The 16,455-nt window shown below is 37.4% G+C and overlaps 2 protein-coding genes across 2 annotated transcripts; both read right to left on the bottom strand.

Annotated features, from left to right (window-relative positions):
* Positions 1-1,372: 1,372 nt before the first annotated feature.
* On the bottom strand, positions 1,373-8,041 carry LOC137003550 (uncharacterized). Its single transcript, XM_067363752.1, has 9 exons — positions 7,960-8,041; positions 6,057-6,203; positions 4,542-4,705; positions 4,312-4,448; positions 4,030-4,123; positions 3,528-3,872; positions 3,217-3,394; positions 2,462-2,589; positions 1,373-1,998 (listed from the first exon to the last, which is right to left on the bottom strand). The coding sequence occupies exons 1-9, from the start codon at positions 8,039-8,041 to the stop codon at positions 1,684-1,686; spliced, it is 1,590 nt and encodes a 529-aa protein (XP_067219853.1). The 3' UTR covers positions 1,373-1,683.
* A 2,305-nt stretch (positions 8,042-10,346) lies between these two features.
* cdc42ep1b (CDC42 effector protein (Rho GTPase binding) 1b) lies at positions 10,347-16,196 on the bottom strand. The gene is made up of 2 exons (XM_067370447.1): positions 15,462-16,196; positions 10,347-11,191 (listed from the first exon to the last, which is right to left on the bottom strand). Exons 1-2 carry the CDS (start codon positions 15,916-15,918, stop codon positions 10,698-10,700), a joined length of 951 nt encoding a protein of 316 aa, XP_067226548.1. The 5' UTR covers positions 15,919-16,196; the 3' UTR covers positions 10,347-10,697.
* Positions 16,197-16,455: the final 259 nt, after the last annotated feature.

Raw genomic sequence — 16,455 nt, 5'->3', positions numbered from 1 at the left:
AATTCAACCAATTGATAATTTAAGTTTTTTTCTATGTATAAAATGTTTATATGTTTTCATAGTTTGTGTTGTCCCTTATCAGTGCAAAATTATCACAAATTGAAAAGGATTCATGCCAATATTTTCCAAAACCCCACTTTTCTAGGGTGTTTCCAAACTTTTGGAGGGCTCGGGTGATTCTAATGTTTGCTGTCAGTCACCATACCAGTGTGAATACTGTACTTCAGAATCACAGATTGTAGTTTTGAAGTATGACCAAAATAGGAATTTTCACCGGAAAATGTCATCTGAACAAGTAAATAACGTCTGACACTTTTGTTTTGACCAACTGAGGGGAAAAGCATTAGGCCTACAATAAATTGTGCTGCCAATAGTGATTAAATCTGATTCCTTAACTCATATCACATCAAATTGTGCAAATTATTATTGTTGTTATACTTTGTTCTCAAATCGCTGATGTTAACAACATCAGCATTCTGTGACTATGTATTTAGTGTGTATTATCGTTACCTGTAGATTTCAATTTCTGTAGCCACTCCACAGTCTTTTCGACCTTTCTAGATTACAATCCGCCATTAAAATGGTAAGTTTAATTATTGCAGATGCTGTGAGAAAAGGCTATAAATGAGCATCATGCTTCAATTTTCCACAGAAATCCACCAGTATCGATTTATTATAAAACATTATTACAAGATTACTGTTGTGAATCGAGCTAAGGTGTGGAGATAGTTTTAAACACTGGCTGGTTATGTACCTGCTCAAAAATTGAGTTTGGATCATATTTAACCAAAAAAAGTTACGGACTGCAGCTTTAATAACAAAACGCACTTCCAAACAATGATTCGACTTCAGATGTGAACAGTGAATCAGACGACTTCAAAGTGACATTAATTAACAGCCAATATCACACAGCAAAAATCAGAGTGTTCAATGTACTCTATAGGAGTACACTGAACACTGGTTTCAGTGTATATATAGGTCCAAGAGTTCGGTGTTCGTTGAACACTGTAAAAAGTGTAAAATATATACTCTCAAAAATAGTTACATTAGAACACCTGGAGAGTTAAAATGTACTCTTATACATAGCACTTTCAGTGCTTTTGAACACCTGCAGTGTAAACCTAGAACCTTTGCTGAGCTTATTATTTAACACTTGGAGAGTACAAATGTACTCTAAAGCCAGTACTTTTTTATTTACAGTGTTTCAATAGTTTCCAACACCTGCAGTGTAAACCTAGAAACATCAGTGAATGAAAAATACTCCAAGTTAGTGCTTTTTATGTCTGTTTTATTAAACAGTTCATGGATGTGCAAAAACCACAAACTCATACAAACGCATGTACAGGAACCACATACTGATAATCTCGATCAAAACCATAAGTAGTTTGCAGATCAAACGGCTTAAAGAAGTGCAATTTATCAACTTTAAGCATGGAAACATTCTGATCATTTCCCTGCGTCACATGAAAGGAATGAAAATGCTCTGCAAAACAAAGTGTCTGAAAGTCCTCTGTTACAAGAAAATATTCTCGATTAAATGCAATGATGTCTTTTATCTGACTAAATACAGGCAAATCGTCCTCTTTGTCTGTGCAAACTAAAAGGCCTGGACGATACTCAGTTCAACATTTGAACGGTAACAAAACTAGACTTGCAAACAAAGCATCTGAACATCATAACTCTTTAGTTGAGGAGCTTAGCTCTTAGGTCCTTGACTCTGGGAGTTTCGTGAGAATGACCTACATCAATGTTGTAGATGGTGGTCTGCACAAATGTGTACATGCCATTTAAGGCCTGGTCATAGGAGATGCCGAAAACATAATGTGCTTTGAACAGTTCATCAAAGGCTGACAGGGAAGACTTGCCCTTGCAGGGAAGGAGATCACCATCCAATGCAATGTAGAACTCGTGGATGTGCTTTCTTGTCGTCCCAACTGCCAGGATGTAGGGCTGCCTCCGCTGGTTTGGACCAGAGTGCTCCTGAAGGCTGCGACATGACTGTAAGATAACAATAAACTGAAATGAATCTACACTGAACATCACATTTTGATGGATAAGTCACACTCTGATAGAACCCTTTGATGGCACAGTTAGCTTTCCCATGCAGGATATATTTAGCATGTGATAAGGCAACCAAGGTTTTGTACCATGGTCACACAAAGAGAGGGAATTAAACAGAGAGGTCATCAATGTTGGTTACCTTAGCACATGTCCCTGCAAACTCTAATACGTTGGAAAGACAAACAGACAACTGAAAATAAGAATGAACAAGCACAAGACTGCGGTCAAAAGAGTGAACCCCACTCTCTATTCGCTATGCACTTCCAGGAGGTAAAACATAAATTATCAGACTTAAAATTCTGTGGATGTGGCATTGAAAAGAAATAGATTAATAATCTGGGGGGTAAAACTATTGCCTTTTGACAACGGCTATTGCCATTAAAGATCAGGACACACTGACCTTATGAAATTTGACTACACGGTCCACAGCTTCCCGGGTACTGATCTTTACAGCTCCCTTCTTTCCACTTGGAGGTGGTGGCAGTAGGTAGACCAGCAGTAGCAGTGAGGCCATGTCACTATCCCAACCTGAGAAGGCAGAAGCACCTGCTTAAAGCATGATATACACCTAACCAAAACCTTTGATACTACATCAATATTAAAACTCAAAACTCTTTTCAATAAAAATTCTAGTTCTGCAACTAACATTTTTTTTGATAATCGATTAACCTGTCAATTATTAATCAATTGGTTGGATTAAAAGTCCAAATTATCAAGGAAATTTTATTCTGCACAATGCTCTCCTTCAAACATTGTGCCAATTGAAGCCTATGAAAATGGTAGTAACTTAATCTACGTGGGCTTCAGTCAAGGGTTATTGCGCTTCCATTCCCACTGCCGTTTGATTGATACACGGACTTGCGCTCATTCAGTGAAGTTTACAAAGATTCAATTACTGTCAGGACTTTGTGTAAAATGCTGAGGAAAATGCTTTTTACACCATTGTGAAGTGACATCACTGACTGGAATTTTCCACAGTGATGTCACAGACCCAAATAATCAATTATGAAATTCTTTCTTGATTATTTTCATTATCGATTAGTTGTTGCAGCCCTAAAAAATATATTATTTGTCTACACAACTATTTGTCATGGTAAATAAATTAAGTAAGTCGACATTTGAAAGATACACACCAGATTCATGTAAATTATTTACCTGGGACCTCGTCATCCTCATCAGTGTTCTTCTCTGCAGACTGGATGAGATGCTCAAGCAGGGGTGTCTTGCTGATGTCCTTGGCTTGCTCTATTACTTTGGCCTTCAGGAAATCCCATTTCTCAAGGAGTTTTGATGAAGTCTCAGCTCCAAACAAAAGGTCAAAGTCTTGCGCCACCTAAAGGGGAAGAAGCAAGCATATGTGTATTTGATGATGGTGGTATAGTGGTAGGTGACCATTTTCATCTTTGAGCAGCTGTTCTTGACATTGCAAAAACATAAATATGCTTACAAAAAAAAAAAAAACTTACCAGGCCTTTTGTGTCAAGAAACCTTGGGAACACAGTAAGCACTGTGCTGCATTGCTCAGGATCATGAATCAACTTTTGCCGGTGCTGGAAAGTTTCTCTCATTTTCATGAAGATCTGTTCGTTGTCTGTGCTGTGTTTCAGTAGAGATATGGCCTCACGACACTGGTCTCCCTCCAACTGCTGCACTTTAGTCACATCTCTCTGTAAGTTTGGTCCGCTGCTGCCTGTAGTGTGAGAGCTCCTTCTCCTACCCCCATTGGTACCGCCATTGCTGAGTTCTCGCTGTGTGTTTTTAATCTTCCAGGCAATGTAGCCCTCATTGCTGTCTATGTCAAAAAAGTGTTCCTAAAGACAGTATCAACAAAGATGGAAATGTATAAAAAAACAGTTTCAGCATGAACCAATAGAGATCTTTAGAAAAGAAGTGTTAGACTTCTAAAATGCACCAGAACATTATTCATTTGTTTATTAAGATTAACCTTACTTTTAAATTTGTACTCACATAGCCTTTTTTGGAGTAGGGATCTTTTAGAGAGGGGAACAGTGTTACTATCCCCAATGCATACTGTGCTCTTTTATCCATAGGGGGAGCACGTCTGTGGAATAAATGTTGTGTATTAAAACCAACACACTGGAAAACCTATGATCTGCGCAAGGCCACAGCTCATTGGCAACAGTTGTCATTTAATGATAATCACCTATTTGATTACAACTACCAAATCTGCAATTGAATACTATGAATATACACTTTACCAAATCATGCACCATAAAGCATTTTACTTACCCATACTTTTCAAACATTTCAGCAACAACAATGCTGACGAGATCACGGCGTGCTCGGTCCTTCATCTCTCCTGTCATTGCATATTTTGCAAGGATTTTCTCCCCTCCAGGCTTTTGTTCCAGAATTCTTTTGACAAGCTTGACAACAGGTTTACCAAAAATGTTATGGTAACAGTAACAGGTAAATGTAATGTTTACAACATAAAGTGAAATGTTCTGAAAAAACATCACCTCTTTGGCTTGTGAAGAACTGTCATCAGTATGTAGACTTTTTGGGGACATCACAAAGGCGTCATCAATGCGCTGTCTTTTTGGGGACATCAGAGAAGCATCACTGTCCGATGAGGGTGATGATAGTGACAAGGTGTCTGTGCACGAGGACTGGATGGGAGAGTCTGAAAAGGGCAAAAAGATCATCATTTAAAAAAAATATTTCAGTCAATGTTTCCACAGGTTTAAGTGAGGAGAGGTTAAAAAAAGGCATGGTGAGACTGCTTACAGGAAACTTTTTTCTTTGCCATCTATAAATTACATGAGTTTTGGTAGTTAATGTGGCCAGACTTTAAGCAGTTTAGGCCATGATACATTAACTACTAGATGGCAAGACTGACTGTTTTTTGAGAAGTACTCGGGTCAACAGTCTTACCGGCTAATCCATTTTAGGGTTGGGCGATGTCCCCTAAATTGGCAGTTGACGATGTTTACAGTAATCGTGATGGACAATGATATCGTCGAGGGTGGGGGGGGTGTATTTTAATTTTTCGTTATTATATAATTATTAATCATTATTTAACTTTATTACTTTATTTATCCCTTTGACGTGTACAATCACACCGGTGTGATTAGAACGTTCAGTGCAGTGCATCACGTGATCAATTGCCAAATTCAAATGTGCGCGTCCATCTCTAAACCAGTGCGCAGCACTTTTGATATATCACAAATATGCAGTGTTTTCAACCACATAATGTTTATTTTAGGTTTCGGATGTTTAAATACATATAAGATGTTGTAAATCCAACAGAACCTGCGGCACAAACTAACATGGCGACGCCCATAACATGTATAGCTCAACTAACGCAATCATTATAAAATTGTTTAAACAGCCAAACACATCCACTTTCACATATTTGACAATTGGAATATCAGATATTTCATGTTATAGTTAACAAATTAGTGAATATTTTGAATAAAAAAGCAAAACTGAAATAAAAGCAGATCATCAGTCATACAGCACTGCGGTGTGTGACATGACAAGCAATGATGCGTCACCATGGAAACAATAAAGTGATACGTTCTAAATAACGGTTGCCTTGAAAAACTCACGCTGGGGGGTCAGCCAGAATGTTTTAAACTTACGTGCGAAAGGGTTATTTTATTTCCCAACTAATGACTCGTCTGGGCTTTCCAATAGGTTGCACGTGAAGGGAATAAAAGGGGCGGGGCGTGGCATCACGATGGTGTCTCTCCATCGTGATGTCAGTCAGCCATCATGATGGACGATGATATCGTCCATCGGCACAACCCTAATCCATTTTATCTCAAATGTAGTTTTTCACATCCTTATGTGAACACTGACAGATAAGAGATAAGGTTGGAAATATGCAAAGTGGTCCTTTAACAGAGAAAGCACAAATCGGACATTGGTGAGAAGCTACTGTTTTGGTTTTGTGATAGCAAATAAATTACAATGTTAACACATTGGTATTGTTACCCTGCAATGTACACTGTAGTTGTGCAACCATTTACCAGAAACTGAAAGAACATTAACAATGGTCCACAGGATGTCTGCTTTTTCCTCCAAGATGTCGCTGAAGACCTCTTCATCAACCTCTGTTCCACTGTCATCCAGCACATACATGTTTGTCTCAGGGGGTATGCTGAACTTTGCTTTAGCTTTGAATACAGAAAAAAACATAAGTTGTTGTGTTAGGGTTAGAAAGTGGGAGAAAAATAATGTTTTTAGCACTATTTCTATCTTAATGGGCAAAGCTACGGTAGACTAGCATGGTGCTAAGAATAAAATTTCATATAAACGTACATCTAAACCAGTGGTCGCGTAAGACTTTCTCATTGTCCTTTATTTTGATGGATATGGTCGTAAAAATTGCACCTTAATCTATTACTCTATTTTAATTTTCATATTTTAATTCTAAGACATTTAATAGCTTTCGTTTTCAATTTACATTTTAATTTTTAATCATTCATGAACTTACAAGATATAGGAGCATATAGGCTAGATTATGCATTTTTTAATATATGAAGAGTCACTTTTCATAGTCAGGGTTTGTACAGATTTTGAAGAGTTTAATTTAAGCACTTTTCAAGCATTTTTAAGGTCCCTAAATCCATATTCAAGCAGCAACAAAATTAAAGCATATAAATAGTATAAACAGCACCCCTTTAGAAAACTACAATCTAAAATATTAGAATCTTCAATATAAATACAACTTATATTAAATCACTCTTTGGATACTTTTTAAAAATATGGTTATATTTGTTGTCAACTGTAAATTAGGTTGAGTTTTTTGTAGATTGTTGGAATAATAATAATGATAATAATGAGTATATAATACATGAATAGCTTTCGTAAATACATTAAAATATTATTTTAATAAATAAACATTGTTTGGACACGTGAAAAACAGTGTTTAAGTGTTATCAATAGACTATTTAACTGAATCTAAACATATTCAACCAACACTGATTTGTTTTATTTATTCTTGTCAGTGGCAGCTCTATTAGTCTGTATTTACACAGTAAGACATGATGCACAGATCTATACTGTCATATCAGATTTGTTTTGTCACGCCCGTTGCTATGGTTACTACTATCACGGAACGATTATTTACAGAACTCACACTGGTAAAAGCGGTGGTCACTCCGAAAGTTTAGTCCTCTAAGCATCATGAAAAACTAAACTTTCGACTGGCTACAATGCATACAATGCTGCAGACGTTAACATTTAAACTTTTGCTTTTGTAAACAGAAACCAGAGTTCTTACACAAACGTGCACGACGGAAAGAACACCCCCCTCCCTACATTACATTTATATATTGATTCGATATTAATTAATTTCATAATGTTTTTAAAGAATTCAGTCAAATTCATTTGTCTCCGATTACCTTTGGAATGGCTGGTAAAGGCTTATTCTCCCATGGCGCTCACATCAGTGTGTTTCTTACATAACAGGATGCCTTTCAGTCTGTTGATCGTCGACGCAATCATTTTTTTTATTTATAATCTTCTCTAGGCAGTCATCGGTAAAATTACAGCAAGCAACAAATCTTAATGCAGATGTTTGCGCGCCAGGCGAACACGAGGCGCCAAATAGGCCTAAATGGAATTACACGAGACCTGCTTCGTAACAGAGGGTGCCTCGCGACATTAAACAAAAAAATAAAAAATAACGATTGTCAGTCGGTTTTATTTATATTTTTAGTTACATCTGACGTCATGAAGAAATAAATTAAAGCCAAGCATTTTCCAAACTTTCGAGACTTTGTAGGAACCCTGATTCGACCTTCAGATGTTTCCGTCACTGCTAAAAAAAATCAGTCAATGACGGAAAATATTCGGTAAACAAGACCTCTGATCTAAACTTCAATTATAAAGAGAACGAAGAGAAGAATGCCATTAACATTAACTTACCCTCCCTGAGAAATGCTGGATATGATGCTCCATTGAGTTTGATGTACTTCTTCTTTCCTTGGTACTGCACTTTGAAAAGCATTGCTGTAGTTTTTCTCACATATTACTAAAACATAAAAAATACAACTGGTTTACTGAACACGCACAATACCAAATGTAGTGCAAATAAAGTCAGACTCAATCATTTCAGACGGGAATCTGTAACGTTAGCTTTCAAGGCTAGCTAACGTTAGTCAATTTAGCCTGCACAAGGCGGGAGATTGGGAGCGGCAGCTAACGTTACAAATGATTGCTGCAATTTCATTTAATGGTCAACGACAAAAAATTAACGTTACCACTAAAAAAAACAGTTTTACCAGATCTAACATTCACAATTACTTTAGCTACCATTGGTATAGTAAGTTAGCTAACGTTAAACTAAATTACAAAACGTCACACCTCTTCTACTTCTAAGTTAGCGCTTTTAGTGTTTTAGTTATGATAATTAAGACAATAAGACAAACAGGAATATTGGGCATGATTAACTTGGTGATTTCTTACCTACGGTCCCGCAGAATCAAAATGTCGACGATTTCGGATGTCAGTTGGAAACTGGTGTCCATGAGGCTGCGTCATGATTCAACCAATGACAACGCTTAGTCCATCTGATGACGTATCGAAACCTAAACTCATGTGCGGACGGGACAGCAACAGATTGACTCTCAAAGAGTTCATCATCCCACTATAACACTACAACAGCTCCACATCAACACTGAACCAATACATTAACACTTGAGAGAGTTTCTGGTGAAGCCCAGTTTACTCCAAAGTGTATAAATTTTACTCTGGTCATCAAAACTCTGGGATTTTAACACTCTGACATTTGCTGTGCACCTGATGTTATTCTGTCTCAGCTTCCTCTGACACAGTAAATGTGTCTTGTGAACACACTGCCGAATCAGCCAGAGAAAAACTAATAGTTCCAGAGCTCAACTATATGACACACCGATCACCATAATGGTGACAGTGAACGCTTGTTCCTCTTTCCATCATTGTGTCATCACTATTGCTCAATCATCATTTATTTATTTGGTAACACTTTACAATAAGGTTCATTAGTTAATGTATTAGCTAACATGAAATAACCGTGAGCAATACATTTGTTACCGAAATTGCTAATCTTTGTTAACATTAATTGTTTGTTCATGTTAATTCACAGTGCATTAACTAATGTTAACAAGATTTTTTAAAATGTATTTGTAAATGTTGAAATTAACATTAACAAAATTTTCATAAATGCTGTATAAGTGCAGTTCATTATTGGTTCATGTTAACTAATGAACCTTATTGTAAAGTCTCACCATTTGTTTCATTAACTCCAACACTGCCTCAGTTTAACACTCTCTAGTGTTGACATATATGAACACTGAGCAGTGTTCATGAAACACTAGGAATTTTGCAGTGTAACATCCAACCTATCTAACCCATTTTTTAAGCTAGAAAGTTAGTGATCCATGATATTTAAAGGACAAGAATGTTGTTCGAAGAATGTTTTCTTGCAACATTACGAGAACATTCATCAAGTACTAAAGAAAATTTAGTGATTTCAGGAGCATTGTTTTAAAAATGTTTAATTTTAACATTTGCATAACATTTACATAAATTTAAGCGAAAAGTCAGAAACAATATGGGACAGGCTACAAAACTTCCCCACGTTCCAAGGATGTTCTTTTAAAACAGCAAACACAACCTTATTTGAAGTTGGTTGTCATTCTAAATGTTTTAAAGATGTTTCAAGAAAGTTGTTCTAAGACCATTTTCTCCCAACATTATGAGAACATTTAAAAAACCTTTCTTCAAACAACGTAAAAATAAAGTTTTTGTGCTAACCTTTTGAGAACATTATTAAAGACCAGATAACACTGAACAAACTTTCTATTAATGTTACTGGAAGAATGTTTGTTCAGAACTATCTTCCCTGTTAGATGGGAAACCCCTTTTTAGTGTCCAAATTGAAGCACTTCCCTCAGCTCCTCCTCTCCATTCACAGTCGCCTGAATATTGATTATCACGTGTCAATATGCAACCAGGATGCTATTTATACCACTCTCTCCCACACTCTGTTGTCTAGTGTCATCATGTTCAGCTGGACCATATACTGCAATTATGAATGTTATTCATTCATGTGATTTATATAAATTACACATATTTGCACTGAAATACATATTAATCCCATCAGCTGTAAGTATAATTCTGGACATATGATTATGTTAGAGTTTATGAAAGATTTTTGCTTTTAATATATGAATGTCATAACGAAAACAATCAAATATAATGATTATAGAATCTTCTTTGTGGCTTTACCAGACAGATATAAATCAACGTTTAATGAACTCTAGTGGCTACTAGTACAGGTAATTGCCTTTTACTAGGTGCATATACACATAAGCAACACAGGAATGTGAACGTACATGTGAATATATGTACAGGTTCATTGAATACATTTGATTTCAAGTTTAAGTGACAAATAAAGACATTTAAAGCTCAAAGTTTGTTCATCTGAACGATGCTTGTCTGTACAGAAAGGCTCCAGACAACTCAAGCACATACTTTATAGCAGGTCTCTTTCAGGTCCTTTAAAAATGTCCAAGATTCTTAATTCCAAAATCTTTTAATGTTTATATGGACATAAAATGAAAGATTATATCAAAAACTAAATCAAACTGGTTTGTAATATCCCTTTAATGTATTTCTGATGTTCATACTTTGATTTCTTCCTCCGTCTCAGTGAAGCTGTACGGTGTCCTTGTGTGTCTGAAAGATGCAGGTCTCTGCCGCTCCTCTCCAGGTCTTCCTCCAAAGTGACGAGCTAGCATGCTAGCAGCGTGCTGGAACCTCCTGGGCTCGATGCTGACGTCTGCTCTGATCGGAGGACTGACTGAAGCATCCGTCGTCGGCCGATTATGATCCGTCTCAAACACAGAGCTCGGTTCCTCCTCTTCCTCCTCCTCCTGACCCTGTCGGCTCGAAATGAGGCTGCAGGCGTTGTCGATCAGCTCCAGAACCTCGCTCATGAGGGAGGGGCCGAGGTCTACCGTGAAGGACGAGAGCGAATCGGATCGTGTTATCGAGACATCGCTGTTCTCCGGTAGGGAACTCCGTCGACTGTCTGCGTTGAGCAGTTCAGATGTTTCTGCAAAGCTTTGGTCGAGTCGTGATAAACGAGGCAGCGTGACGAAACCAGACTGAAGGCCTGCAGGAAGAGAGAGGAAAAATAACATGTTTCAGCAGGTCTTTCACATTAGTTAAGTGTGCAAGGATGCAGAGATGCACAAAGATAATCAAGTATTGACTATTTACTTTAATTCACATGGTTTTATTGTGAATCACATCAAAATGTGTGCATTATCACTCTAAAAAAATTGTGCTATATAGTACTAAAAGTGGTTCTTTGGCTCATAATCATAGGGGAACCACTTTAAGTGCTGTATAGCACCAAATCTTGGTGTTTCAGTGGTTCTTCGACGGTTCTTCAGGGTGACTGATGTGCTATATACCACCGCTACCGTATACAGGACCTGTTAAGCCCCTGTAAGGTTCTTCAGCGGTTCTTCAATGTTTCTTTGGGGTGGTTAAGGTGCTATATAGCACCACTGCTGTACAAAGAACCTGTGTAGCCCCTTTAAAGGTTCTTTACAAGCCAAAGAACCACTGTTGGTGCTGTTTAGCACCATATTTGTTGAAGAAATAAAATGCGATATGGCACCTCTTATGGGTTCTACATCGCACCATTTGACAAAGGTGCTATAGAGTATCTTTAAAGATATGGAGCTGCATAGCACCAAAAGAGGTTCCCCTATGATTACAAGCCAAGAACCACTTTTAGAGCTATATAGAAATTTAGAGCTATATGCAAACTTTTTGGACATACAAACACCTTCATATAGAGACACTTTCTCCATCCAATCAATTCCTCATGGAGAAAATCAAGTCCTGTAATACCTTTTTTTTTTCCTCCAGTGGGCTAATGAACATCATTGAGCTTATATTAAGGAAGTTAGAGGCCATGAATTATTATTTTTTCTTGTTATCACGAGACAACAGCTTTTGTTATGTGGTGATAATGACAAAAAGACAGAAAAGCATATTACATAGCCTCTTATGTCTTTAGTACATATTTCATCCTCTATATTTTGGATCAAGAAAATTAAGCTAATTTTAGGACCGGTTTATTTTTGCATTGTGTTTATTTGTCATAATACCACAAATTCTCATTCTGTATTCTTAACATATGTGACCACAAAACCAGTCATAAGAAGCACAGGTATATTTGTAGCAATAGCCAATACATTATATGGGTCAAAATTATTGATTGTTCTTTTATGCCACAAATCATTAGGATATTAAATAAAGATAATGTTTCATGAAGATATTTTGTAAATTTGCTACCATAAATACATTAAGAATTTATTTTTGTGGGTGGATATGCATCACTAAGGACTTACTTTAGACAACTTTAAAGGCAATTTTCTCAATAATTTGATTTTTTCGCACCCACAGATTCCAGATTTTCAAATGCAGACATTCAAAGTTTTATTTATTTATTATTTATTCATTTCATTTCATCAAAGTATATATTTGTAGCACAAAAGCTTGAGTGAAAAAATATATAGAGAGAACAAACATAAATTTGAGAATGAACATACATTTAAATGTACAACTTGAATGCAGTTTAAGTTGCTTTGGGTGAAACTGCCTGCCAAATACATAAATGTGAAGGTAAAATCTGCATATTTGTTTTGTGTCTCTTTTGTTTCCAGCAGCACTGGAACTAAATGAACAAAACGCGTTTAAAATTTGACCATCTGTACAATGAGTCACATGATCAGTGGCACTCATTTACTTACATCTACAATAAATGTAAGAGTACAGTTACAACTCTTGTAATATGGTTGCAACATGTAATATGTTCAGTAGGTGGCAGCATGAGACCTTTGTGTTGTGTGTGTGTTATATTTAGTTGCCCTTATGTCAGTCTTTGAGGGTTTTGGATTTCCCAGAATAAGGGAAATTCCAGAATTCCAGAGACATTAGACACACCACTGAAAACAGCACTGCACTTTTCTTCAGTCCCTCCTTCACCTGTGTGAGTCTCTGCTTCATTTCATGCAGATGTGTGTGTGTGTTTGTGCAGGTGTGTACTCAAACTACAATCATTCCCGTCGATAAAGGTCATTCAGAGTGTCTTTGGCCATTACAGATTTTATCGCTGTTTTCTCAGCATCTCATGTTTTCAACTGATATCTCTTTGAGAAATTGTGTCATGTTAAAAATAGCTCAACTTTAGACATGCAGTGCAGCAGATTGACGTCAGTTTCAAACATTAAACCACTCAAAAGAATTGGCCGAGGTAGAAAAAAGATTGAGTGTTCACACTAGCAAAGTTAATGCAGTTATAAATTCAGTTTCTGTTCATTTCCACTGAAGCGTTCAGTGCAGACCTGAGTACTGAAGCTCAGGGTTTTTTTTTGTTGTTGAATCCAAAAGGAGCAAAACTATGATTAAAACTGTGACACAATCAACCCTTTCCACATTTAGTGTCTTCTCCATCTGAGTGGTTATCTAGAAAACTAGAGGTAAGGAGATGGAGTCTAAAGGCCTGTTAAAGGTACACTATGTAACTTTTTTTTTGCTCAAAATTTAGAAAATTTATATAATGAGCGAGTACATCATAAATCTAAACTCTAAACCATGTTTTTGTCTTATCTTGAATCACTGCAGTACGTCTATTATAAATTCAGACAATTTTGGAGTAAGCGGGACGCCAACCTCTGTGGAGTATCCCAGTACCTGCATGACTCGTCATAAACATAAACAGAGGCTGTATCTGAAGTCGCCCCCTTTACCCTCATTCACTATTCCCTGCAGTAGTTCGCTAATATAGTTCACTTGAAGGAGTGAATGAAAAACGAGGGAGTGAAACTTGCATAGTTTGTGCTTGCTGTTTAATAATCATTTGAAACTTAGCAAACTGGCAGCTCCAGTAGTAATGAAAAGATTTATTTTGAACTTTTTTTTGTCAGAATTGTGAGATATAAACTTGAAATGACCCTTGAAATGACCTATCAGGCAATGACTTTGCAGGCAGCGTTTGCACATGAAGGCACCTCACAAAACAGATTTCGTACAGACTTTTGAGGCAGCGTAACAGCTTAATGATCTACAGCAAACAAATAATTACTACAGTAGTAATTTATCACTAGAAATGACATCAGAGGTGGGGAACGTTGGTACATCAAAACTACCTTCAAAAATCGATTAGATGAAGGTATCTCCCCAGAATGTGTCTGTGAAGTTGCATCTCAAAATACCCCACAGATCATTTATTATAGCTTCAAATTTGCCTCTATTTGGGTGTGAGCAAAAACATACCGTTTTTGTGTGTGTCCCTTTAAATGCAAATGAGCTGCTGCTCCCGCCCCCTTTCCAGAAAAGGTTGGAGCTTTAACAGCTCATGCTTCGGTTGCTCAACAACAACAAAGCTGGAGAATCTCACGCAGCTAAAATGAGGATTGTCAGTAACGGTGTTCAGCCTTACATTGATCAAACCAGAGTCGACACTGATGGAGAGACTCAGGAAGAAGTTACAACTTTTAGAATGAAACTGGACATTTCTGAACGGTTAGTGGATACATTTATTGCTGTGGAGTTGATTCAACTCATTGACTAGCATGTGCCGTCATGTTAATCTTTTGGTCAAATCCAGCGTTGAATTGTGAAGCAGTCTGCTGTAAAATGACGGCATGGGAACAACACTCTACTACAACAACTCTTCCTCTTCTCTAAAGCAGCCCAACATGGCCTTTGTTGTGTGTTCTCAGGGGCGGGTTTATGTAAATTTTAGGGTTTGTGATGCCACTAACCCGGGAAGAAGCTTGTTGTAGTCCTTAAAAAGAGAATTCTTTAAAAGAAAATCTCCCTTTGCATTGAACTTTGAGTGACGTAACTTTAAAGACATTGTTTATGCTCTAACAGGAATATTGCACACTAACTAAAGTTAAAAAAGTGAAATCATAATAAAGCACCCCTTTAAGAAATGTATTTTCTAATGTTTGTAGTATGAATGTAAACAGGATGTACATCTGCTATAATACTGCAACATAATGTCAGTTACGTTGTTTCACTGGGTTTATTTTGCTGTAGATCATTAAACATTACACTGCCTCAGAATTTTGTCCAAATTTTGTCCTTTGTGGACAAAATCTGCCTGCAGATTCAAAAACAGCGAGGCAACAAGTCAGCTGCCTTATCTTTCAGACTCAGCCACTGCCATTCTTGTCCCGTGGCCTCATGAGATAGCATCCAATCAGATAAGCATTTCAGAATCTTGGAGAAAAGTACTTTTCCTTCAGTTTTATGAATACTATAAATTCAGACACTCATTTCACATAGTAGGGAAGTTGGTATGTTCGAACGCATCACTAGACTACACTACGGTGGTGTTTGATGTTTGGTGTTCATACCGTAGGAGCAGAGCGGCTCGTCCGGTGAGCTGGTGGAGGTGGGCAGCAGCACCCTCATTAGGCCACCGTTGTTCATGTTCAGCTGAGGCAGCGAGATGGCGTTTTTAATGATGGGCGAGATGGGCGGTGGAGGGGACGAGAAGTCACGTGACCCTCCTCTCAGCCGGGGCACAGGGGGTTTCCGTACATGCTGCAGAGTTCGCGACAAAAAACGTGTCGTTCTGGAGCCAGAGGGCGAATCTGGGTAACGTATGCCATCGTTGTTAGCCGAACCACCATAGTTGCTCAGAAACGATGTGTCGCCGAAGACATCGCCACCACGGCCCACGTGCATCGTGTGGCGGAAGTCGCCGAGGGGCGGGCTGATCATGTCCACCGACAGGTCGCTCTTAAACCGGCGTTTGCCTTGAGACGTGGACACCAGGCCTTTAATCGCAGGCAGCTTTCCCAGACTCATGACGAGGAATATGTGATCCTTAAATGATCCTTAAAGAAGATCCAAAATGTCTGCAAGTTGTTGCTGAGGAAGTGCTCCTCAAATATAAACAGAGGTTGGATGTAAATGCAGCAAAACAAAAAGTCAATTGATATGTCAATTAAATCTTAAAAGAGATCCCAAAAATAATCACTGGTGGAAAAATGGAAGGCGTCAGAAAATTTCCAAAATTAAGCCTAATGCTAGTGTAAAAAAACAATCAAATACAGAGAGAAATGAAGCATAATAAATGCTAAATAATGTCAGACCAAGAAAGAAAATACTGGTGAAAAAGCATGAAAACAGAAAAAAACTGAAAATGAGAACAGCCCAGATAAATGCAGCTTAATAAATACTAAATTAATGTTAAATAACTTTTAAAACTGACCAGAGAGACAAAAATGCAAAAAAAAAAAAAGAAACAAAACAGAACAAAAAATAATTGTCTAAATGCAGCTAAACTAATGTGAAATAACCATTAAAAGAGATCGAGAGAGAAAAAATGGTGGGAAAACATCA

The sequence above is a fragment of the Chanodichthys erythropterus genome, chromosome 3 (genome assembly GCF_024489055.1).
Source record: "Chanodichthys erythropterus isolate Z2021 chromosome 3, ASM2448905v1, whole genome shotgun sequence".
In the NCBI taxonomy this organism is placed as follows: Eukaryota; Metazoa; Chordata; class Actinopteri; order Cypriniformes; family Xenocyprididae; genus Chanodichthys; species Chanodichthys erythropterus.
Note: the sequence above shows the minus strand (reverse complement) of the source record. Positions and strands in the feature narration are given on the sequence as shown.